We start from the raw sequence: 26,297 nt of genomic DNA on the forward strand, positions 1-26,297 counted from the left end.
TAAACTAATTGAATAAGTAAAATAGTAAAAATTAAATAAAAACATTGTTATTTTATATCAAAGAACATAATGTATTTAAAGTGCTTTGCAAACCTCACAGTGCTACACACATGTGAGTTGTTATTGTCATCATTGCTACATCATTTTCATCTTTTTAATGAAGTCACTATTATGACTAATATCTTTTATTATCACTTCATCCCAAATTAAGTCCAAATTCCTCAGTTCTTCCAATCCAAGTGCTTACATAACTTTGGCTCACTATAACTAATCAACTTTTTTTTTTACTCCTACTCCCTTATAAGCAGCTCCCCGCTCTATCCTGGTAGGAAGACCCCTTACCATCTTCTGAACACTTGAGGTCCAATAAAATGTAGGGTCACTAAGGACAAGAAATCTGTTCTTTGCCTTTGTATCCCCAATGCTTAGCATAATTCCTAACTTATAATTAGTACTTAACCAATGCTTGCAAATAATTGAGTTTTATCTCTATGCCTTTATTCATGCTGGCTTCTCCTTACACATCTTTATTGCCTTTCCACTATTTGTTCTCTGTCAAAATCCTACCCCTAACAAATCTTGTGTATTGTAGAAAATCTTTCCTAAATGCATCACATCGATCATCTCTCTTTCCTAAGGCCTAGAACATTTGCTATCTTTTGCCTACTTTAACCCTCCATTGCATTAAGTCTAGCATTTGATTCTGCACTATCCTAATTCTGTTTTTGATGTACGAATCTTCCTACAGTCTTTCTAAGTGAACTATTAATTCACTGTGATCAAAGACATTATTTACTACTTCTCTTGCTCCCTTCTTTCTGGGGACTGGACATTGGACCAGGTAAATAATAAGTAATCAGCAAATTCCCTGGGTATGGAGTATACCTGTGGTACCTGCTCCTGGGGAGGATACTGGTGGATTGCTTGAGCATAAGAATTTGGAGCTTTAATAGGGCTTGAATTTAGGAGTTCAAAGCTATAAAAAAGCCAAAAAGCCAATCCAGTGTCCACCCTAAATTTGGTATCGATATGGTGATGGATAGGAGTAGAGAGTCACTAGGCTATCTAAAAAGCACAAATCAGCTCAGGTCAAAATTGTAGCAGGTCAAGGCTCTCATGCCAATCAATATTGGCATCAGGTCCATGAGTAGTAGTTGTATTTCCAGCCTGGGTAAGATAGGAAGACCCAGCTTTCTCCACCCCTCTCCCCGTCAAAGACAGAAAGCTAAAGAATGCCAGAGCTAGGAGAGCCCTCCAGTGGTCCTCAAAGTGTAGTCCAAAGAATTGTTGGGGTCTCTGAAACCCTTTCAGAGGGTGTACAAATTCAAAATTATTTTTTATTTCTAATATAGTAAATAGCTATAAATATAACCCATGTGAACCAAAACTCTTTGAACAAAACTCTTTTGAGTTTTTTTTTTAACAACATGAAGATACTGAGAACAAAGGTTTGAGAACCACTGCCTTAGACTATAGAATATCAGGAAGCTGAACATAATGTTAGTTACACAGAGCAGAGGATATCAGGGCTGGAAGGAACATTAAAGCAAATGTCCAAAGGGATTGCAGAGATCATTTATACCAATCTCTGCATTTTATAGATGGGAAAACTGAAACCAGAAAAAGGAAATCACTTCCCAAAAGTGACACAGTGAGATAGTGGGAAAGCTAGGAATAGAACCCAGCTCTCCTAATCTCCAGTTCAAAGTTCTTTTCACTAATCCCTTTGGACCTCAGTTCCTTCCCCTGTTAAACAAGGGGGTTGGTTTAGATCATCCTGAACGTCCTTCCCAGTCCATATTCCACAATTGTCATAGAATTTCACCTTGGATTCCTAATGGAAATTATCTATAAATATTCATTCAAGAGATATGAGTGCAAAAGTCTTTTAGTTTTTATTAACACCAGGTTATTCCCCATCATCTATGAATTCCCTCCTTTACTGCCTTCTTGTAGCCTCGAGAAGACCCTGAGAACCAAGACTATAACCTCTGATATTTCCAGCTTGGGTGAGAAAGGAAGATCCAGTTTTCTCCACACGCCTCCCAAAAGACAGAATGATGAAGAATGCCAGGAAACTGGAAGGATTCTGGGGCCCCAAGATGCATTTGTTATTAAGCCTAGCAAAACTCATTATCTGACGCCTGGCCACCACCACAGGATGGTTTATTTTTGTTTTTTTGTTTTTTTGACTACAGCAACTCCTGAACCCAGATCCAAAAGTCTGAAAGAGCCAGTGTCTACATCAGGAAAGAAACCTGCACTAATCAGATAATGTCTCCCTTAAAGTCCTGTAGGTTTTCCCATGGTTCATCTTCCTATTAGGAGAGAGAGGATCACCTGAGTCCTATTCAGATTCGTGTCCAGTTTGCCCTCTCAGAGTATCTAAGCTGATGCAAGTTGGGAACTAAGAGAGTTTTTTCAAGGAGCCCCTTCTCCTTTCTCCCTTCCCCCACCAAAGGGACACTATCAGCCTGGGTTGCTGAGAATGTGGTGAGGTAGTTCATAAACCATGAGTGACTAAGAACCAGACCCACAGTCCCCCTGCTGGCAAAACCCGGAGCTGCAGAGGCACTGTAGTCCTAAAGGGAAAGGGGTGGCCGGGTGACGAGAACTTCCCCCGCTAAGGCAAGGGGCCACCCCAGGGTCCTGGCTCCCTTGTCAGGGCTGCTTCGGGAGTTCCTCGGGCTATCTCTTTTATTGAAGTCCCCGTTCCCTCCTCAAACTCTCTCACCCAGCCCCCATTTCAAGTCTGGGAACATTTTAAATGCTTTTAAATGGGTTATCTGTTTGTTCTGAGTATAAAAATCACAACAGGACCTAGTGACTATCTGTCACAGAGATTCTTGACCATTTTATGTCTATTCTTTTCCCATCTTAATCCCTCTGAAATGTATTTATGGACTTTGTCCGCTAACCCCTGGCTAAAAACCTCTGATCTAGTCTCAATCCCCCCATTTTGCAGATGAGGGTTAGGTTAGGTTATTTGTCCCAATTTGAACCTAATAGTGTTTCATCATCCGGCACCAGTGAAAATCTCCCAGGATGTCCTGCATCCCCCACTTCCGTCAGGGCCTCTGCTGGTGTTCGGGGAGGGGCTCTCACAGGTAGTTGTCCTCTCCTTCCTCGGCTCTCCCCGCGCTCCCGCCCTCCTCCCCGCTGCCCTCCTCCTCTCCCTCTTGGGCCAGGGCCTCGATGTCCTGGGTGATGCCGGTGAGGATGCGATTGAAGGCCTCGGCCTCCGGGCGGGGGGCCCGGCTGTCGTAGCTGCGGACGGCGGAGGCCGACGTGGAGCTCATGCTTCGCTTGATCCGGCCAAAGCTGTCGGTGAGGATGCCGCCCTCGCGGATGCCCACGCCCTCCAGGAAGCCTTCAAAGTAGCCGATGTCCTGGTCCGGGATAAAGGGCCGCATCCCTGTGGGATCGAGAGGCAGCGGCTGGCTTGTGGTCCGCCCTGCCCACCCCGGGGAGAAGGGTACCCAAGCCCCAGCCGAGCCTCTGAATCAACAGGGCCGGCATCTCAGCTGTGTAGCGCCTTAGTAGGGGGAGTGACTGGGAGTTAAAGGGTTAAATATCTAGTCCTGTTTTCCCATTTTATAAATAAGGAATCTGACACCCAAAGGGGTCACTAATAATGGGCAGGGGTCACTTACAAAGGGCAGGGGTCACTTACAAAGGGCAGGATTCACTCACAAAGGGTAGGGATCACTAGTCAACAGCAAAGTTCAAATTTGAACCACGTCCTCAGACTCTAAATCCAGGACTTTTCTCGTTGCTACCTATCTCAGAGGAGGTGTCAGAGACGGAATTGGCACTGAATCTGATACTTCACCAGATTTCCTTATGTGCCACTTTCTGTGCTCTACCTAGCAAGATCCCCCATAAATGTGCCTGTAGCATATTTACTGGGTCACTAGAGGAAGCTTTGAAAGGTCAGGGACTACATCTTAGTCTCAGGGCCTATACGAGGTTCTCACACTCACTACAGCTGCTCGATAAGGCTTGTTGAATTAAATATAGAAATGGTTTCCTTACGATGGTGATCCTAAATATAATTAGGATGGTTGTGAAGGGTAGGTAGTGTAATAGTGCTGATATCTAGATAGTAAAATACATGCTTAATGAACTGACAGTGAGGGGAAGGAACCTCGGATATTTGTTGGGATGAGGGTAGTACTGAGATATTGGTGTGATGGGTGTGATAGGGGCAGTAGTGCTGGAGATGACAGTGACGACTGAGTAAGGTCCCTTGTATCCTCATGGATCTCCAAGTCCAGCCTCTCCCTTCCAAGAGGAGGAGACTGAGATCCAGAAGGAAGTGACTTGCCCAAAATTATACAGGAAAGACACAGCAGAGCTGGGAACATGGTTCTTGGGGTCCAGATCCAGCACTCTTTGTGCTGGGCCATATGGTGATAACGGTGGTCATGGGTATGGGACAGAAATGATGGGGATGGATTCTAAGGCTGACCCTTGCCATGGGAGGAAGGGCCGGAGAATGCTCACCCAGGAGAAGGAACTTCCTCTTGTCCCCATAGAGCCGCAGAAGGTGCCCGCAGTACTCCTGCACCGATAGCCCCAGCCTGTATTCTCGTAGCAGCAAAGCGAACTGCTGGATCTCAGGGGGCGACAGCTTGTTTCGCAGCTGTGAGGAAGATCCAGGAGGAGGGACCAGATGAAGGACAAAGAACAAGCCCACTGGCGAGCCCCGTATTCCATATGGCAAAGTCTATTGGTAGTAGAACTGCTTGGGGAGGCCATAGGCAATACAGGGGCATAGGGCCCTACAGAAAGGAGGCTGGTCAGCAATCTCAGTGCCCCATCAGTTAGAAATATTAGGAGAACATGGCTGTGTATATCTCCTCTCTGCAGGCTTCCCAGAGAATTAGGGAGAACATGGAGACCCGGGATAGAGCCCAACTACAGGGACGTATGTCTTTAGTCTTCTGTCCCCTGAGGGAGCTGGGCACAGAAACAGAGATGGCAGGGGAGCAGAGGTCCCATGAGATAGGGGAAGATGTAGGCTTCCAGGGAAGGAAAGGAGTGGGTAGGAGCTTTCATGGGGCACACAGGGGAAAGAGGCAAAGGATGTGTGTAAATGGGAGGGGGGAAGCAGGTGAAGTAGACAGGGACATAAATGAGTGCAGGAAGGGGGGCCACAGGGGAGAAATGCTGTGAGTGAGCAGAGGCTTCCACAGAGTACAAAAAGAGGCTCAAGAAAGGGGGCAGTGAGCTGGGATACTCTCCAGAGTTTGGAAAAGCGGCCTTGATCTTGCTCAGGTCTTACCGTCACCATATAGTCCTGCAGCTGCTCCAGACCCAGGCTGCTGCCGTCACTCTCGCTGCAGTGAGATTCCTGGAAGGAGGGTGTGGATGTGCCACTATAATAAGCTTCGAAGGTGTCGTGGGAGCCATTGCTGGAAAGCAGAGACAGAGGCAGGTGCCTTGGCTCACTCCACTGGGCTCTGCCTGCCCGCCTGCCGCCCCTCTTCCCAATCCTCCCCTCCGCTGTGGTCCCTTCTGCCCATTGCGTAGTTTCCCAGGGTCTTCCAGGTTAGTCAGACAGTCAGGAAACATTTGATAAAGTACCTACTATGTAACAGGCAGAGGGTAAGTGCTGTGGATATAAAGAGAATCAAAGGACTTTCTGTGCTACTAAGGAAGTCTATTGGGGGGCCTACATGCAAACAACTATGTACAAACATATTTTATACAGAATACATTGGAAATAATGCACAAAGGGAAGGCACTAGAATTCTGGGGAATTGTCTCAGAACAGCAGCAACAGATACTCAACATAGACTCCTAGCATCCAGGGCCCTTCACATAACGAGGACTTACTTAATAAACATGGACTGTTTAATAAATGAAATCCCAGTTACCTGAGGAGGGTGCTCGGCTTTGTGGCTTTCTGCCTGAGCCCCACACACCCTGCTCTATTCCCCCTCACCTAAACACACAGACATAAGGACGGCTGTGAAGGGTTGATGACAAAGATGTGCTGCAGCCCAGAGCCAGGGTTAAATTTTCAGTGTGCATATCCATGCCTCAGAAATAGGCAAATGCCATGGCTCAAGGTTTGATTGTTATTTTATTGTCTACATTTAAGAAAGAGTTAAAAATGCAGATTAAACTTATAAGCATGTGTGATATAATTTCTCCCCCCTGAGATGTTAAGCATTGACCCACACAGTTCTGGTTGAGGGTAACAGTGACATTGTTGATAATAGAAGATTCAATAAATCTTCAATAAACATAATTGAAAAGTGCTAGGGGGGGGAGATTTAATTATTGAGGTGATCATAGAATGAGAGTTGGGAAGAACCTTGGAATCAATCTAGTCAAACTCTCTCATTTTATAGTTGAGGAAATTACTGATCAGGGACTGTTCCCCAGAGATTTCATTTTTAACCTAGAATCATGAGATCAGTTTTAGATCCACAGGGAAATCATAAGTATGTCACATACACCCAAAGCAACTCAAAATATTTTTTCAATTATATACGGGGTTAAAAAGAATGCATTGATTGAAGGGAATTCAAATGCAGCAGAAAGCATCCTGCTCTTGAGAGCAAAAGTACCATGTGTCCCAGGACCAACACTTTCATTAATATGATGTGATGCTTGTTGATTGGTGTGGACAATTTGTGAGGTAACCCTACATAACCTTGTGCTTGCTTTGTGGTGTAGTGGAAAGTGCTAGATTTGGAGTCAGAAATATTTGGATTCAAATGCCAGCTTTTCTATTACAGGATGATTGATAAAGTTCCTCTCAGATCTTCTATTTATTACAATTCTTAAAGTCCCTCCTAACTTTTCTATTTATTATAATTAATAAGGTCCCTTCAAGCTCTTAGGCCTATGATTCTGTGTCGTATGTAGCTTTGGGTAACTTCTTTCCCCTTCCTAAGATGCACGCTGGACAAGATGACCTCTAAAGTCCCTTCTAGCCCTGACTTTCTATAATCTGTATTCTAAAATGCTTCCCAATACGATATTCAATGAGTCTATTTGTGCTTTATATGCTTTTTTTTGGAGGGGGAGTTGAGTGAGTTTCAAGCCTGCTCAGTGATAGCCACGCTTTTCTAGTTTTCCCAGCATCTGCCACAATACCTAGAGTCAGGTCAGCACACAGCAGGGACTCAGAGAGGAATACCTTTCTTGCTAGACAGTTGTGAAGAATTTCCCCAGAGAAAAAGCAGAGGTGTCTGGGGTGATTACTCATGGAGAAGGAAGGCGATTGGGTTGGGGGGAAGAGAAAGGGACAGTAACAGCGCTGGTACCTACAAAGAACTGCAGCAACTGAAATCAGCATCATAGCCATAGGTCCCATCTGTGCGGCAGCTCTCACCTGTAGTGGGACAGAGATCAGTTAGACAGAGCAGGATTCCATCATTTCCTGGAGTCATCTTTCTTTCCTCCACTGGCCCCAGCCCCAGACCAGCCTGGTTCCCAGCCTAGGAACCACTCCCTAATTCCTATTCTCGTGAAATTCAATTGTCCCTTAATTATAGGTCATGTTTCCCTAGCCATTGAAAGCTTACAAAGCATTTTCCAGAGAAGATTAAAAACAAAAACAAAAACCCAGCATGTTAGGTAGCTAAAATATTATTATGTCCTTCATACAGAGGAGAAAACCAGGAATCAGAGACAGAAATAATTTGTCCACTATCATGTAGTTAATAAATATCAGAGCAAGGATTTGAATTCAGACCTTCTGGTTCCAAAACAATCCTCTTTCTACCATATTATAGTCTCCCTTTCAAAGCCATGATATATAAAGGACAATTGAAGGATGTAAGGGTGGTTAGGTTACAGAAAAAAAAAAAGTTTTAGGGTTAAGATACAGACAGGATGGGGGTAGGATCCCTCCCTGTCTTCAAAAATTTTGAAAGTCACCATCAGTTTTAACTTTTGGTTCTTGGTCCCAGAGATCAGAACTAGGGGCAGTCATGGAAATTAGAGTGAGGCAGATTTAGGGTTGATGTAAGGGAAAATTTGCTAAAAACAGGCAGCTTTAATTGGTAGGATCTTATCTAGAGCCATCTAGTCCAACAATTTAGAGATGAAGAAACTGAAGTCTGAAGAGGTTAGAGATACCAGGAACACATGGGATTCAAACCCAGGTACTCTGTCTCCCTCTAACTGGAAGTGTTCAAATTAAGAATACTGTAGGAAGTTCTTTTGAAGGATGGCAGACTACTCTGGAGACCTCCCAGATCTGTTAGCTCTGGAAGCCTATACTTTTCATCTTAGTCTCTCCTCCAAAATTAAATCCCAGGTCCACCCAAAACAGGAAGCAGTATATTCTTTCTTTTCTTGAGCACCTCCCAGTGTGCCCTGTGGGCCCACAGGACTGGGCACATGGAAAAGAGATACTCAATAAGGCTTCCTTTTTCTTTCTTTCTTTCTTTCTTTCTTTCTTTCTTTCTTTCTTTCTTTCTTTCTTTCTTTCTTTCTTTCTTTCTTTCTTTCTTTCTTTCTTTCTTTCTTTCTTTCTTCTCTTCTTCTTCTTTCTTCTTCTTCTTCCTTCCTTCTTCCTTCCTTCCTTTCTTTCTTTCTTTCTTTCTTTCTTTCTTTCTTTCTTTCTTTCTTTTTTCTTTCTTTCTTTCTTTCTTTCTTTCTTTCTTTCTTTCTTTTTCTTTCTTTCTTTCTTTTTTGTCTTATTTTTCCAGGAATGCCTCAAAAGGCTCTTTCAGTGAAAGTCCATCCCCTCCCCCATCATGGGTGATTACACTTTGCAGAATAGGAAGTCATTTTGGGTTGTATCTTGAGGTTCATTGCTTTTTGTCAATAGACCTTGATTAGTTGATTAAGTCTGGAGCTCCTTAGGTCCAGACCCTCTGGTTCTTCAATTTCTAGCTCTATTCTCCTTTATCTAAATCTGTCTTTTTCTTGCTCCTCCCACCCTTGTATGTAGAATCAAACTTCTGGCTGAGCTGGGTAGGGAAAAGCTGGAAAGACGGATGGAATCTAACTAAATTGCAAGACTCTTATTTTTGTCCACTTCTGTATCAGCTTCCCCCCACAGTGCATAGAGCAGGGATAGCACATAATGGTGCCTCATCCAAAGCTACTCCCTCCTTTGCCTAACACTGGCCCAGAATTTTCACAAGGAATAGAAAAGAGGAATCTGGAGTGACAGCTGGCTGTGGGGAACCGAAGAAGGGATCTTTGTTCAGGCTTCTTGTCCTGGAATGCTCTTTTTTCTGCCCCTTCCCCGCATTTCTACTTGCTGAAATCCTTTCTTTACCTCAAATCTAGGTCAAATGTTTTGACCTCCATATAAAGCCTTTCTTAACTTTCTCCCCACTTCCTAAAATGGAAGTGATCTTTTTCATCTAATCTTATAGTACCTTGTTCATACTCCTCTTGAATACTTATTATTGGAGAGACATTTGAGTGGAGTTGGCGTTAGAAGTCCAGAGTATGAGTCATAGAATCATAACATCTCAGAGATAAAAAGGGATGACAGAGCTATTTGGTTCAGCTGGTACCAGAACAGATATGCTCTCTAGCCTATAACCAACAAAGAGCCATCCAGCTTCCATTTATAGACCTTCCACAATGGGAGATGCATTACTTTCAAAGCAGCCCATTTTGGAGGGCTTTAACTATTGTCAACAGGACAGGTAAGTGGGGGCACAGTGGGTAGAGTGCTAGATCTGGAGTCTGGAAACCCCTCTTCCTGAGTTCAAATCTGGCTTCAAATACTTTAACTGTGTGATCCTAGGGAAGTCACTTTACACCATTTGCCTCAGTTTCCTCATCTGTAAAATGACTTGGAGAAGGAAATTGCAAATTTCTCCAGTATTTCTGTTAAGAAAGACCCAAATAAGGTCACAGAGCGATAGAGATATGAAAAACATCTGAACAACAGTTAATTATTGTCAAGTTTTTCTTACTAATAAAATCTACAGTATGGATTTGGAATCAGAAGACTTAGGTCTCAATCCTGGCTTAATTACTTATATAATTTTCAGTAAATTCCTTAGCCTCTCTGAACAGTTTCCTCATCTGTAAAATGAAGGGGTTGGACTGAAGGAAGGAAGCAAGAATTTATTAAGTGCCTAGTATTTGCTAGGAGCTCTACAATTATTATCTCATTTGATCACCACAACAACCCTGTGAGGAAGGTGTTGTTATTGTCCCTATTTAACACATGAGAAAACTGAGGCAAATAGAATTTAAATGACTTTCCCAGGATCACACAGCTTGTAAGTGTCTGGAACAGATTTGAAGTCAGAAAGATAAGTTTTCCTGAGTCTCCCTGCTCTATCTACTGTTTCACTCAGCTGCCCCTTTCTACATAGTAGGTGCTAAGTAAATAGTAGGTGGAGGTGACTGATAATGAGGAATAGCTTTCCAGCTCTAGGTTTTTTCAAAGATAGTATCAATACTTCTTGCCTAATTAGATTCTCTGAGCTGGACTCAAATTCAACCTTCAGATCTTATTACCTGCATGATTCTGGGCAGAAGACTCGCTTTAAGCCTTAAATTTTCTTCATCAGTAAAAAATGAAGGGACTGAACTAGCTGGTCAGCCTCTCAGCTGAGGGGCAACATGGAGTAGTGATAGTGTGTTAGACTTTGATTCAGGAACCTCTGATTTCAAATCCCACCTATTGCTTACTAGCTGTGTGACCTTCAGACAGTCACTTTCATTTTCCTATTCTGTAAAAATAAGGCTTCACTACCTGATCTCTTGAGGTCCCTTCAAGCTCTAACTTCTCTGATCGCTTGGTTCATTGCATTTTGTTCGGGGGCAAAGTGTGAGGAGGGTTGCACTGAGAGGAAGCTGCCTCTGATCCAGGACTCACTGCGGCTGATAAGCCAGGGCCGTTCGGGGGTGGAGGTGTAATGGTAGCCAGCTCGATCCACACACTCGATGGTCTGATCTCCATAGATGATCTGGAAGACCTGGCAGATGAGAGCGCAGGATTCTTCTGCTGCATCCTGGTCACAAAAGAGAGGAGACAGTAGCAAATGAGAACAGTTCTGAGCTGGGGTTTGGGGATAATAAGTGAGAACTGGGTGGCTTTGGTAGCCTGGAAAGTGAAGGTCAGGGTGGTTCTGAAAAGAGTCCTTGGCCAGAAATTGGGAAGATGTACTATTTCCAATTTGCTGTGTGTTTTTGGACAAATTATTTCTCCTCCCTGAGCCTTAATTCCTTATTTGTGAAATGAATAGGATGGATTGTGTAGTTTCTCTAAAGCTCCTTATAGTACTACCATTCTATGTATTCGCTAAAAAGGTCTCTTCCATTCTTCTCTGTTCTTCTCTCACCCATTGTGAATATTCCCTGTAAAGGGACATTGGAGGGAGACTGAAATCTCAAGGATTCCATAGTTTAAAAAAAAGGGGGAGGCGCGGTATTTTTATACCATATCTTGATTATTGGGCTGCAGATATATTTGAAACAGGTCAGGCTTTGAAGGAACTCCCTTTAATTACCATTACCCCTTCCACATTGTAGGGGTTAATGGTGTGGTGCTTCTGTGATTTGGAAAATCTGTTTAAAAATTTTTGGTCCTCCCTTTGTATCAGAGAAGTTTAATTTTTTTCTTTTTCTTTTATAAGTGTTTATAGTACCTTATTGTCAAATTTGGGTTGGTATTACATAACACTATACATACATTTTATGCAATTCTTAAATTCTAAACATTTTCTGAGTTGTCTGTTACCCTTTGTGTGTTATCTTTGGCTCCTGTAAAACTCCCCAAAAGCTTCTTGTTTAATTTCTTATGTCGATCCACAACATATTAAAACTATAGTGGGGAAAGTTGAGGTATGGAAGAAATAACTTTACGTATTATTTTCAGTATAGTTGTGATGCACAATGGGACTTTGGAGCCCCTCCGCCACAATGCTATAACATTCCTCACCGCCATCTTTTCCCTCTTCTTGTAGTTACCAGCCTAGTTCTGTCTGGACTATCAGAGTAACTGCTTAACTTGTTTTCCTGCTTCCAAATCTCTTCTCTGTCCTATCTATCATTTGTGTGATGCTAGAATTATCTTCCTCATACATGAATCTCTTCATTTTACTCTTTTGTTCAAAAATATTTAATGGTACCCTATTGCCTCTCAAGAAAAGCTCAGACTCCTCTACATGACATTCAAAACCCTCTATAATTTGGCACAAGACTCCTCTCATATTTTATACTCTAGTCAAACCAAGAAACTTTGTCTCTATCATGTACCCTGAACGTTCTCAACTCTGTCTCTTTGTTTATGGAGTGATTAGCATGTGCCTGTGTCTTTCTCCATTTGAACTATTGAACTTTTTTCTTTACAGCATTATTTTTATTTTTAAATGGTATTTTATTTTTCCAAATACATACAAAGATAGTTTTTAGCATTCTCCTTTGAAAACTTTGTGTTCTAAATTTTTCTTTCTTCCTCTCCTTCCCCAAGACTACAAGCAATCTGATGTAGGTGAAACATGTGCAATTCTTTTAAACATATTTCCATAGTTGTCATGCTGTGCAAAAAAAAAAAAAAAAATCAGCTCAAAAGGGAAAAATACATGAGAAAGAAAACAAACAAATAAACAACAAAAAGGTGAAAATACTATATTGATCCATATTCAGTCTCCATAGTTCTTTCTGAATGTGGATGGCACTTTCCATTCCAAGTCTATTGGAATTGCCTTGAATCACCTTATTGTTGAAAAGAGCCAAGTCTATCATAGTTGATCATCGCATAAGTTTATTGTTACTGTGTACAATCATCTCTTGATTCTCTCACCTCACTCAGCATCAGTTCATGTAAGTCTTTCCAGGCTTTTCTGAAATCTGTCTGCCTATCATTTCTTATAGAACAATAATATTCCATTACATTCATGTACCATAACTTATTCAGCCATTCTCCAACTGATGGGCATCCACTCAATTTCCATGAACTACTGAATCTTAATCTAACCTTCAAAAACTACCTTTTCCATGAAACCTCCTCTGATTCTCCAAATTTTTGGTAATGACTTTGACCCTCAGACTTCAAATTGCATCTTTATCTCTCTAAGGACTTAACATATAATATTGACTATTAGAGTTTTCTGAGTTGGCATCTTCTGTCCTTATTAGACTGTGAGTTCTTCCAAGGTAGGGACTAGCCAGAGCACTGGATTTGGAAAGACTAATTTGAATCTTGAGCAAGTCATTTTTACAAAGATTCCTTGTCTGTAAAAATCATCCCAATTATTTCATGGGTTATTGTTAGGATAAAATGTATGTAAAGTGCTTTGTGAACTTTAAATTGCTAAAGAATTTCTATAAAATGTCTAAATTTTGTATTTTTCTGTTTCCAATACAGTGTTTTGCAAACAGTTAATGGAGCCTTTTTTTCTAGTGGGAACTTTCTAGTTCGTAGAAGGACTAGGAACAAAGTAGATACCTCTCATTTGGGGAATAAATAAATAGATTTTGATATAGGAATATAATTGAATATTGAATGCTGTAAGAAACAATGAATCTGATGAACACAAAGAAGCATGAAGAGAATTATGTAAACCAACATAATGTGAAGTTAAGAAGAACCAAGAAAACAATATACATAGTATACTACACACAAAGGAAACAGTAGCAACAAAATAATCAAAACTGAATGCTGTGAAATTATAATGACCAAGCTAGGGCTTCAAGAAGGGACATGTAAATACACCTTCATTCCTTCTTAGCAGAGCTAGAGGATTATGGGTATGGAAAGGATATAATGTTGGATTTGGTTATCATATTGGTTAATTTTGCTGAATTGCTTATTTCTCTCATTAATTCTTTGTTACATGATCAGCTGTTAATGACTTAGCTTTTCTCAGCAATACAATGAGCCAAGACAACTCTAAAGGTCTTATGATGAAAAACGCTATCCATCCAGAGAAAGAACTGGGAACTTCAAATACAGATTGGCACATTCCTTTTTACTTTATTTTTCTTGAGGTTTTTTTTGGCTTATATTTTCTTTTACAAATGACTATAATGGAAATGTTTTTACATGACTACACATGTATAATTTATATTAAATTGCTTGTCTTCTTAATGAGGGGAGATAGGAAGGGAAGAAGGAAGAGAATTTGAAACTTAAAGTTTTAAAGAATAAGTTTAAAAAATTGTTTTGCATCTAACTGGTGACAAATGAAATACTAAATAAATTTTAAAATTTTTAAATTATTTGTTAGAAGGCATAATTCTTTGGGAAGGAGAAAGATACATTGGGAAAAGAAGGTAATATAAAAATAAAAGAAAAAATTAATTTAAAAAAGGCTATTGAGTTGAAATTGAATGAATATTATGATCCAGATTGGGGCTCTAGGGCCCCTCAAATCAGAGGCCAAACTCCAGGCCACAGCTTTTAATTCACCTTAGTTGAGGGAGCAACTCACCCTATTGGCAACTGCCAGGATGATGAGATTGCAGTAGGCATCAGGGCTGGGATCCTGAGGGTCCAGGGGGTTGAGACCAGGTTGTCGACGCTCCCAGCTGCCACCACTGAAGGTCTGGCGACGCTCCCAACTACCCCCAGGCTTGCCTCCTTGCCGCAGCTCCCAGCTTCCTCCAGGTTTGCTCCCTTGTCTCCTCTCCCAACTGCCCCCAGGTTTGCCCCCCTGCCGTCGCTCCCAGCTGCCACTGAATGTCTGTCTTCGCTCCCAGCTCCCAAAAGCCCGGCCCATGGCTTTTTTCTCACCAGCACCTTGCTTTCTCTCCAAGCTGCCCCCTCCTCCACCAGTGGCCCGGCCTTCAGTACCCCCCCAAGCCATCCTCCAGTCCAGGCTGCAGATGGTGTGGCGTCGCTCCACACCACTTGAAGGTGGTCTAGGTTCAGGACCACTGCCTGGTGACCTCTTCTCAGGGGTTTTGCCAGCCACCCCAGGCTCCCGCCTGCCCCCAGGGCACACTTCTAGACCAGCGGGCACTGGATCCACGCCCAGGCCTAGGAAAGAATGAAAGAACAACCACAAGCCCAAGACTAAGGGTTAGTACATGGGAAGAAAAGGACATGTTACTACTCAGGACTTGTTTGCATCAGGTGCCAACAACATCATTGTTGCTTTTTCTTCCCTTCACATAGGATAGTGAGAAAGCTTTTGGGCAAGGAGTCAAAACAAGTAGAACATGGTCCATATTATCTCTAAGTTACCACTTAGCTTTAACAACATACAACCAAATTTTAACTCCATCACTTGCCACTTGCTAATCCCTTGATTGCTGAGCCTCAGTTACTTATCTGTAAAAATGATAATAATCTCCGAATTATGGACTTCATAGTAAGGATCATAATATCTCAGATTTAGAGGTGGGAGGGATATAAGAAATCATCCAGTCAAGAAACGGGTCCAGAGATGTTAGATGATTTATCCAATTGCACAAATAAGTGGCACAGCAGATCCTATGCTTCCTAAAGCTGTACTCTTTCTATTATAACTCACTAGTTCTCAACATCACCAAATAAATAATGAAAGTAGATCAGCTCTTATTGACTGGTGAACACTAGATTTTGAACCACTTGTCCTGGGTTAGAATCCAGTTCTGTTATTTACTACCCTAGCTCCATTTTCTATAAATAGAAGATAAGAATTAGACCAGATCTGGAGAAGAAAATAGCAAGCCACTCCAGTACTTTTTTTTTTAATGTGAGGCAATTGGGGTTAAGTAACTTGCCTAGAGTCACATAGTTAGTTAAGTGTTAAATGTCTACATCCAGATTTGAACTCAGATCCTCCTGACTTCAGTGCTAATGCTCTATCCACTGTGCTTTCTAGCTACCCCACATTCTAGTATCTTTGCCAAGAACACTCCAAATGGGTTCATGAGGAGTCAGGACTGAAAACAAATTAATAACATGGTCCCTTATAGTTCAATATCTCCTGGGAAATGCAAACTTCTCTCATCCTCATTTTCTTCATCTGCAAAAATAGGGATACAGTTCCTACACTAGCACAATAGAAGGGCTGTAGTGAACAAAATGCTTTGTAGAAATGGGAATTGTTATATTATTCCTAGACAAGACATTCCATTGCTCTTCTCTCTTTGATGAGTATGAAAGGGCAAAGCCATTCAGAGAAAACAAAGAATCAGAAAATTAGGGTTCACATTTTGCCTAACAAATACTGAATGTTTCATTTTTCAGTTGTGTCTGATTCTTCCTGACCCTATTTGGAGTAATGTATCCCCAGAACTTATGTCAAGTACTAGGGATACAAACACAAATAAAAATAATGGGAGTCCCTGCCCTCAAAAAGCTTATAGTCTAATAGGATGCCCTCAGCATGGACATTTTGTTGTTGTTGAGTTGTTTCACTTGTGCCTCCTTTTGGAGTCTTCTTGGCAAAGTTACTGTTGTGTTTTGCCATTTCCTTATCCAGCTCATTTTACAGATGAAGAAACTGAGACAAACAAGGTGAAGTGACTTGCCCAGGGTCACAAAGCTACTAAGTTTGAGGCCATATTTGAACTTGGGGAGATGAGATTTCTTCACTCCAAGGCCTGGAACTCTATCCACTGTACCTCCTACCCTCCCCTTAATTACAACCACTAGTTGTGTGATGTTGGGCAAGTGACATCCCTTGTCAGCCTTGGTTTCCTAATGGGAGGGTAAGGGAATAAATATTTAGTTCCTACTATGTGCCAGACATTGTGCTATTTATAAGTATTAACTCATTTGATCCCCATAGTAACCCTATTTGGTAGATGCTATTATTATCCCCATTTTACAGTTGAGGAAACAGATTTAGAGCTGGTAGAGACTTTTTAGAAGGGAAGAGAATAAGCATCACTGGATTAAACCCCTTTATAAATGTCCAATGACTTGCCCAAATGTGGATAGTCAGTAACTGTTTGAGGTCAGAAGTCTTTCTGGCTCCAGACTAGGTGCTCTTTCCACAGTGCTTCTACCTATTTCAATCATCAATAAAAATAACTGGCCAGTTGGACCAGTAAGTTTCCTTGCATCCTCCTCATAGAGGCTAAAATCCCTGAGAGCAGGAACCTTTTTTGTGTGTGTGTGTGGGGACCTTCTTATTCTTGTATTTTATATCATCCCCAAAATCTCAACTGTGCCAGGCACAAAGAGGAACTTAACAAATACTTATTGATTGATTAACTGTTGGCCCTAACAACATGATGATTGCTATAAATATGTATACATATATTGGAGTTAACATATATATTTTTATTAAAGCTTTTTATTTTTCAAAACATATTCTTGGATAATTCTTCAACATTAGTCCTTGCAAAACCTTGTGTTCCAATTTTTCCCCTTCCCCCTACTCCCTCCCAAGATGGCAAGTAATCCAATATATGTTAAAAACATGGTAGAAATATATGTTATGATTTAACATGAAGTTTTAATATGATTTCACATATATTTTAAACATGTTTAACATATATTGGATTACTTGCCATCTAGGGGAGGGGCTGGGGGAAGAGGGAAAATTTGGAACACAAGGTTTTTCAGGGGTTAATGTTGAAAATTTTAATAAAGAAAATAAAATAAAGAAATCCAGCTTGACTAAAATGTAGTTGGCACGAATAATAATAAGGCAAAAGTGGTGGGTTAATGCCAGATTGAAAAAAGATTTAAATCCAAAGATCACTAGACTAATAAAGAGCAATCAAAGTTTATTTAGTTAAAAAAAAGTTGACCCTAACAGGCTCTTTGGGTGAAAGGCTAGGGTTACTCTGCCCTGAGTTTTACACTCTTCTCAAAGAGAGAAGAGCCTTGTCCAGGAATAATATACCAAATCTCCATTTCTGCAAAACACTACGTTCACTACAATCCTTCTGTTGCGCCAGTTAGTATAGAAAGTGTAACCCTATTTTTGCAGATAAGGACAATAAGGATGAGAGAAGTTTGCAATCCCAGGACATATAGAACTGTAAGAACATATAGAACATTATTCATTTGCTTTTGACTCCTTGTGACTTTGGTCTGGCCTCCATCCCTCCGAATCCTGACCCTTCCCACCCAGCCCCATCCCCATTTCCCGACCGCTGGCGCCCCTTCCCCGGCCGGGGCCAGCCTCCCCCTCTGCTCCCGCCCCACCCTGTGTCTCACCAGTCTTGAGCACCAGAAGATGCAGCGCATCGTCCTGCAGGTAGGAAGCCGCCGCGATCTCGTGCGTGGGTATGCGTAGGATCAGCTCCTCGTTGTCCCGCCACGTGAGGAGCAGGCATCTCGCAGACAGGCTGAGGATGCTGTCCTGCTCCGGGGTGCTCTTCAGGGGCAGCTCTTTCAGCTGCTGCGGGGCCAGAGCCGAGGAGGAGAGTCGAGGGAGCGCCCCTGGCCCTCAGCCACGTCCGTCGCCCCCTCCGCCCATGCACCCACAACCCGCCCTTGCCCCTGTCTCGTCTTGACCTGCCCAGAAGCTCCACAGGAGGAAGCTGACGACAGGATGGGATGAGCACAGTGCCCTGCCCACCCTCCCCACTCCTACCTTCCGCGCTCCTCACCCGTGCGGTGTCCAGCAGCTGCAGGAGCTCATCCCGGCTGGAGGGGTTCAAGGAGGAGGTGACCCACGTTAAGTGGCCTAGAAACTGAACGGGAAGCCCAGCGCGGTCACTGGGGCACCCAGAACCTTTTGCTCTCTCCCTTTGGGTTGAGACACTCCCCCAAAGGGAGGGATCATAAATCTAGAGCTGGCAAGGACCTTTTAGAAGGGAAGAGAATAGGCGCTGGGTTAAAGGCCTTTACAAATATCCCATCTGACCCTCACAGGATCCTTTCAAAGTAGCTGCTGCTGTTATTATTATTTTAGTGCAAGATGGTTCAGTGAATAAAGCATTAAGCCCAGAATTGGGAAGATCTGAGTTTTAAATCGGTCTTGCACTAACTGGGCAAGTCACAAAACCTTTCTGGTACAGTTTCCTCATCTGTAAAATGAGTATCAGCACCTACCTTCCAGGTAGTGGTAAGGATCAAATGCGGTGGTCATTATGAAGCCCTTAGCATCGAGCAGGTGCTGTATAAATGATAGCTATTATCATCCCCATTTCACATAGAATAACTGAGGAATATAGAGATCAAATGACTTGCCTAGAGTCACACAGTACCAGATTTGAACTTGTGTCTTCCTGATTCCAATCTCAGTACTCCAGGCACTGATCTACCAGATGCCTCTAGAGATTCTTATTTAATCTTATGTTAATGTGACTATATTATATTATAAAGGAGTAATTATACTTCCTTATTTACAGATGGGAAAATGGAGGCTCAGAGCAATTAAATGTTATAGCCAGGATCACATGGCTAGTAATGTCAGAAGGGGTCAGCCTTCCTGACTCCAGATTCAGCAACTTCCCCACCATACTTCTCTGCTCCTCAGGGGATGGGGGACAGGACATGATAGAAAAGGGGAACCTGTGCTTTTTGGGTGCTGATCATAAAAGAATACTGTCTCCCATTATGTAACTCTTTAAGATGTGTAAAATGATCATAGAAACACTATGTAGTATAAATATTATCTGTATTTTACTGAAAATCAAACTGAAACTCTAAAAGAAGGGATCATGTCTGATGTCATAAAATTAATTTGCACAACAGGGTCTGAACCTTGGTCCTTTTACTTCAAATCCAAAGTCATTTCTACGATATCATTGCTGAAATTTGGGGGGTTGGGGATAAATAGGCAAGGCCAAGGCAGGATGTTGGCCCCCTGACATTCTTTCCCCCATCCTCAATTCAGTCAACACAGACCCTGTCTGTGCCCCTGTCAGAGCCCCACTGATGAAACTTTGTCCCTAGTGAGATCATCATCAACATCATGGCTCTGGTGTTAGAGGAACTGGATTCAAATCTCATCTCTGATATTACCTGCATGATTTTAGACAAATCATTGAATTTCTCTGGGCCACATTTTCCCCTTTTGTGAAATAAGTGGGTGGGACTAGATGACTTTTGAGGTTCCTTCCAGTTCTAGATTAATGATTTTATGTGAAACTGATAAAGAACAAAGAACTTCCTCCCTAAGCTCTATCCACCTTAGATAGCAATGTACTCTCTTCTAAGTCTCCTCTTGGGGGCCCCAAGCATCTCTGGCTCCAGGATTTAGAATTCTAGGAGGTTATCACACACAGAGATCTCCTGAACCTGTAAACTTTAAAACACTATATAAATGTGAACTATTATCAGTAGTAAATCTAGAGAGAATGAAACAGATTAGTTGCAGCCTATGCCCACTGCAGGGACAGCTAGGTGGTAAAGTGGATAGAGAACCAGGTCTGGAATCAGGAACTTGCCAGGAAAATCCCAAATGGAGTCACAGAGAGTCTGACACAAATAAAACTACTCAACAACAAAATAGCCCCTGCCGAGGGCTTCTTGAGGGCAGGGACTACCTTAATACTTAGCATATGCCAGGCACATAGTAGGTACTTAATGAACATTTATTCACTGACTGAGGGCAACCCCAACAACTTAGACTGTGTCTTATTTATTGGACATCAGGAGTGAGTTTGGATGGATCTCTGTGAGGGAGGATATTTGTGCCTTCTGTGTTTGCATGTAGCTTATAGAATCACACCAAATGGCACTAGAAGGAATTTTGGAGGTTGTCCAATCAACCCCCTGATATCAGATCAGACTGAGACCTTGGGAATCCTTCTGTTCAGTATCTCCATGTTACAAGGCAGAAACAGACCAGAGGATAAGGATCACACAGTCTTTCAGTGGTAACCATGAGGCAAGGACTAAAGACTTCGGATGCCTGGGCCAAAACTCTTGGCACTATCCACACTGTCTCATTACTAAGAAGGATGGCCAGGCTCCTTTGTACAAGAGCAGACAATGGAATTGAGGTGAAGGAAAGAAAAGGATTAGCATCTGGAGTCATAGGTCTGAGTTTAACAATCAGCTCTACCACTTACTCCCTCAGGGACTTTGGGCAAATTATTTAATTTATAAGCCTCAATTTTTTCCTCTACAAAATGAAAAGATTGAGCTAGGTCATATCTAAAGATCCTTCCAGTTCTAGACTCATGTCCCTAAATTGCTCTTGCCCCCAATTTCCTGCCCATGTCTCTTCCCATGACATCTTCTTCCTCATTCCTTACCTTTACTTCCTTTTCCAGGTAGTCACACAGTAGAATCTGGGGGTCAATGAGGTAGTCTGGGGGATACAGGGGCACAGAGTGGAGAGGCCGTCGGTTCACAGGACTTCTCCCAGTCGATCGCCGCCCCGTCTTGGGGAATACCAGCCGGCGGATAGGAGACACAAAGCCCTGGGGAGGTCAGGGAGGGATAAGAAGCCTGGAGAGGGGTCTCAGAGTCCAAGACCCAAAGGATCTGCCAGACCTCGGTGGACCTCCTCTGCTCTGCAGATGTGTACTTAAACCTAGTATACCTTGGGGAATCCCAATAAGGACAGAATGAGGGCAAGACCAGGAGTAGTCTTTATTGTTTTGTTGATCATCTAGATTGAAGAAGGCGACTGAGAAAATATTAATAATTCAGATTAAACCTAAAATTGTATTGTATGCACATTTTAAAAAGAGAATTGGTTATTAAACATTTGTCACCATAACCCTGGACCTTAAGTGTAACCAGAGGCTGTGTGATGCATGAGCTGTACATATTTAAGTGTGCAGTTATACTTTACAATAAATGAGTGTGGATATATGTATCTTCCATAGGATCACAGATTCAAAACTGGAAGAAAACTGGCCAACCTCCTGATCTGACAGGTGAAAAAACCTAAGGCCCAAACAAGTTAAATGACGTGTCTACAATTATACAAGTAGGAAGTAGAAGAGCTGAGAGTGGCTCTTCCATTGCTGTGTGTGTTCTTGTGTTTGAGTTTCTGAATTTCTGTACCCTTTTGGAAGTACTAGTCCAAGTGCATTCAGGTAGGTATATGAACACATGTGTCTATGTTTGGCCAAGGAAGTCTGCAGACTTTAAAGTCCTCCTATGAATCTTGGCTTCTTTAGGTGGAAGGATTCTAAGAAGGCCTTTGAGGGAGAATATAAGTCTCTGACCAGAGGAGGTAGACTTATTCTGAAATCAGAGACATGGAGACCATCAGAGATGGAGGGATAGACAGCTAATAGTCATTTACCTAGTTCTTAACACACACTATTGCATTTGAATCTCAAATCTGCCGTGCAATTTAGTCTATGGGCATTATGATCCCCATTTTACAGATGAAGAAACTGAGGACCAGAGTGACCATGGGTGACCTACCCATGATTACGTGATTAGTAAATGCTGGAAATGAAATTTGAACCTAGATGTTCCTGCCTCTGAGTCCAGTATTCTATCCACTATACATCATTGCCTATAGGTCCAGAAAGATACAAAAAAACAGACAGAGATCTCTGAGGGTCAGAATTTCTAGGAGGGGCTAAATGACTTGGAACCCAAATTCAAAAATAGATACTCACTAAGAGAGAATTTTAAAAAGAGATTCAGATGGAAATATGCTTGGAATTGCATATGTTTAACCTATATCGGATTGCTTGCTGTCTTGGGGAGGAGATAGGTGGGAGAAGAGGAAGAAAATTTTGTAATACTAGTTTTTACAAAGGTGAGTGTTAAAAACTCTCTTTGCGTGTATTTGGAAAAAATAATATTACATTTTAAAAAAGATTCAAAAAGGGGGTTCTGAGGATGGATAATCAGGAAGGTTCAGAAAGCAGAGTCTACTAAGCGTAGTGGGGAAGCAAGTTTGGAATGGCAGGCTGGATCAGTCTGTGTCTCTAATCCACCTGATTCTGAGGACATGGTCCAGAATTTAGAGCCAATGACAGCAATGAGGCAGAAGAAAGTTTGGGGTCTGTCTGCCTATCCTTTTTCTGGAAAAGATCCAGGGAATAGGAACTACCAATAGGAGAAAAAGTTGGAGAGATTGCACTGTTAAGTATTAACACAATCAGAAAGGCAGGGCAATTGATCTGTGTGTCAATAATCCTAAGAAAAGCCCCGGACCCTCTACCTTGGAGTTGCCTATAATCAGTTTGCAAAAATTCATGAATATTTCTGGGCCAGTGTCTCTAAACCAAACCACTTACTGAAAGGCTCAAAGGTAACAAAAAAGTAAAAGGCAGTGCATGAGAGATGGATTTAAGAGAAAAACTCCCAATATTGTGTTCTACGTCTGGCCTATTTGCCCCACAAGTTCTTCTCAGTGACATACATACAGCCCAGGGGAACACAGACAGAAAGTCTCCCCCCCCACATTCAGACTCCCCATCTAGCTCCTCTGTGCCACACAGTGATGTGGAACCTGGCTCTCCCTCTTATTAACCCGATCAACCCTGAATAAAAGCCAGCTTGGAGGCTGCTTTTATTCAGCTAGCAGCTTTAGAGAGGGAGAGAAGGTGGTGCCTTAGAACTACGATTAAAGCTAGCCAGTCTTCCTAACTATATTAACATTAGGTTCAAGTACACTTTTCTCTCAGGGTTTCATTTCTTCATCTGTAAAATGAGGGAACTGGTCTAGAACTAGGATTCTTAGTTCTCTCTATTAGTAAATTAGTTCACCCCAATGACAAATCTGAATGAGGAAAAAATTCTATCTTTATTTCGATGTTATGGATTTCCTTTGTAATCACATATATTTTGCTTAAAAAGACAACCTTTTCAAAGGGGGTCTATGGGCTTCACCAGATTGCCAGAGGGGTCTATAATATACAAAAATGTTAGGAAATCCTGGACTTTATGGGGAAAAAAAGTTGGTCTCTGAGTTCCCTCCAGCTCTAAGTTCCATCTATCTCAGAGAGCAGAGAAAGATAACAAGATCCCATCCGTTAATAAGAGAAGCCCTAACCTAAGGGTTTATCCCTCCAGAGGGATCTTTTACTCCTCTCACTCCTCCCCACTGCAGGATCCCCCATTTTCTAGGCCCTGAAGCCCATTCCCAAGCCACAGCTCCAAACATACCTTTCTTCCTTTCTTCCCTTCGAACTCCATGGTGTGTCCCCCCAACCCCCACCTCTCTACTGGCTGAAAATTTTCTTTGTTATATTTCCTGCCTCGGAAACTCCACCAAGCAGGCCAGGAATTCCTGCCCCTCCTGGTCTGATAAGAAGCACTGGACGAGAATTGGTGGAGGTCCCAAGGACCCCAGGCCAGGGGAAGGAGTTCGGAGCAGGGTGGCAATCCCTTTTGGGAAAAGTGGGGTAATAATGTAATATATGGGGGAAGAAATGGAGATGAGGGCTGCTAGGAGATCATCAGTGCTGCTGAGGCACACCTGCTGGCTCTATGTGGCTACACTTTATTCCTATCCAGACTTTGTGACTAGGGTTGCAGTTTAACTTCCCTTCTTAAAACCAGTTGCCCAGCTTCTTTATACTATCCCAAGCTACGCAAGACCCAGAACCAGGCCCTCCCCCTCAGGATTCCTTCCTATAGGCCTTTCTCCATCCCAAACTCTCAGATCTAATGAACAATCAAAGGATCACAGGACCCCAAGATTTAGAAAGGACTTTGGAGGGCATCTAGTGCAACCCCCTCAATTTATAGATGAAGAAGAGGCTCAGAAAAGGGCTTCATCTAAGGTTATGGCAAGCATGGCTTTGAACCCAGTTCTGTTGACTCCAAACCTGGAATTATTTATGTTACAGCATGAGCAGAGATGTATTGTTAAATGTTTGACCACGGGCTCTCCCTCTTTCCCAAATCTGTTTGCAGGATATACTTTCGAATTTAATCTGCCTTATTAACACTTCTCTCAGTCTACTCAACTCTAGAAAACAATTAAGCCTTAATTTGTAGCATTTGCAGATTTTCGAGCTGAAAAAATCAGTTATGACAAGCTGGTTCAAGCAGCGCCTTGATCCATGAGTCACTACTAGATTGTGAATGTCTAAAGCTTGGTGGAATAAGCCCAAGACTGACCTCAAGAGACTGGGGTTCCAGTACCAGGTCAGACATTGACTTTCTTCATTTGTTTTGTGACTTTGTTGTTTGGCTTAACTTTTCTGAGTCTTAGTTTCCTCATCTGTTCAAAACCAGATAATTATTTACTTCAGAGTTGTGAAAATCAGTTGAGAAGGAATAGAAAAAGTATCAAGGCCTGAGCAAAGTAACAGATTAGTTGGGAGAAGCAGCAATGGGTATATTGGTGATTTAAATAGTCTGCTCTTATCCCAGTTCTGCCACCATTGCTGTGTGACCTTGGGCAGGGCCTTCATGTTCTCTCTCTGGACTTCAGTTCCCACATCTTCCAGAAGGGTTAGTCTTAACAGAGTCTGACGTCCCTTCCAGGTCTGACATTTTGTGATCAGTTTGGGGGAAATAGAGCTACCTCCTTAGGTCCAGGGCTCCCTCCTCTGAGAGACAGAGGCTCATGGAGGAACTGCCAGGACTGCTTCCTCTCACCACTCTTTTCCCACCCTCCCCACCTCCAGGGGCCAGATGGTCTGGGCTGGGAAGGGCTAGGCTCTATAATTGCTTCCTCCTTCCTCGCTGTATATCCTGTGCTTCTAGCCACAGTGGCAGGAAACTGGTTTGGACCAGACTTCAGTCCCAGGCAGGAAGAGAGCAGATTTAGTTCCTGTCCTCTCTGACAAATTCCCCTAGAGTTAGTTCAGCCCTCCCCAGCAGTACAAATATCCTCAAGGATCCTGGGTGCTTTTTGCACAGTCGCACATTGTGTGCGGAAGGAAAACCAGCTTTTCTTTGTCTTTGAAGTGAAAGGCAGGACAGGATAATGGAAGAAATACTGGATTAAGGTTCACATCCTACCTCAAAGACTTACCAGATGTATTACTGAGGGCCTTACCTTCAGCCTTACCTTCTAAACCTGTGTCTTTACCTGTAAGATATGGAGAGTGATATTTATATTGCTTAAGCTGCAGAGCTGTTGTAAGGAAAGTGCTCCACAAATTTTTCTGGGGGCCGGGGGGAAGGAGAAGGCAGTCTGGGTTTAGTGACTTGCCTATGGTCCTCTTAACCCCAGGATCGCTGCTCTAGCTATTGTACCACCCCGCCGCCCTGCTTTGGAAACTAAGTGCTACAGAAATGTGAGAAATGCTTATTTTTGTGCTCTCCAAGCATATGCCAGACTGAGCTGGAAGATATTCTAGGGATTACTTGGCTAACCCGCTCAGCACAGGCCCCCGCCGCCTCTTCCCCGGAATATTTCGGTAGTCTCCTAGCTAGCCTGTGCTCTCTCCCTCTCCTGGTCCTCCTATGTTCATTTTCCTAATGTTCCATTTTGGTCCCATCCTTCCTCTTGCTCAAGGCCCTCCAGAGGTTTCTATCTATTCCTAGGGAAAAGTCCAAACTATTTGATCTGTTGAAATCCTTCAAGGTTTGGTTCGGCTACCTCCTCCTCCAAGAAGCACAGCCTCCCCTCCTCCCC

General features: G+C 42.6%; 1 protein-coding gene across 1 annotated transcript; it reads right to left on the reverse strand.

Moving 5' to 3' along the window:
• Window positions 1-2,175: 2,175 nt before the first annotated feature.
• Window positions 2,176-23,936, reverse strand: CCM2L (CCM2 like scaffold protein). Its single transcript, XM_003757031.3, has 10 exons — window positions 23,870-23,936; window positions 21,043-21,210; window positions 18,445-18,528; window positions 18,050-18,233; window positions 14,379-14,926; window positions 10,820-10,955; window positions 7,288-7,351; window positions 5,288-5,417; window positions 4,507-4,645; window positions 2,176-3,415 (listed from the first exon to the last, which is right to left on the reverse strand). The coding sequence occupies exons 1-10, from the start codon at window positions 23,897-23,899 to the stop codon at window positions 3,102-3,104; spliced, it is 1,797 nt and encodes a 598-aa protein (XP_003757079.2). The 5' UTR covers window positions 23,900-23,936; the 3' UTR covers window positions 2,176-3,101.
• Window positions 23,937-26,297: the final 2,361 nt, after the last annotated feature.

Source organism: Sarcophilus harrisii, chromosome 2 (genome assembly GCF_902635505.1).
Source record: "Sarcophilus harrisii chromosome 2, mSarHar1.11, whole genome shotgun sequence".
Taxonomy (NCBI): Eukaryota; Metazoa; Chordata; class Mammalia; order Dasyuromorphia; family Dasyuridae; genus Sarcophilus; species Sarcophilus harrisii.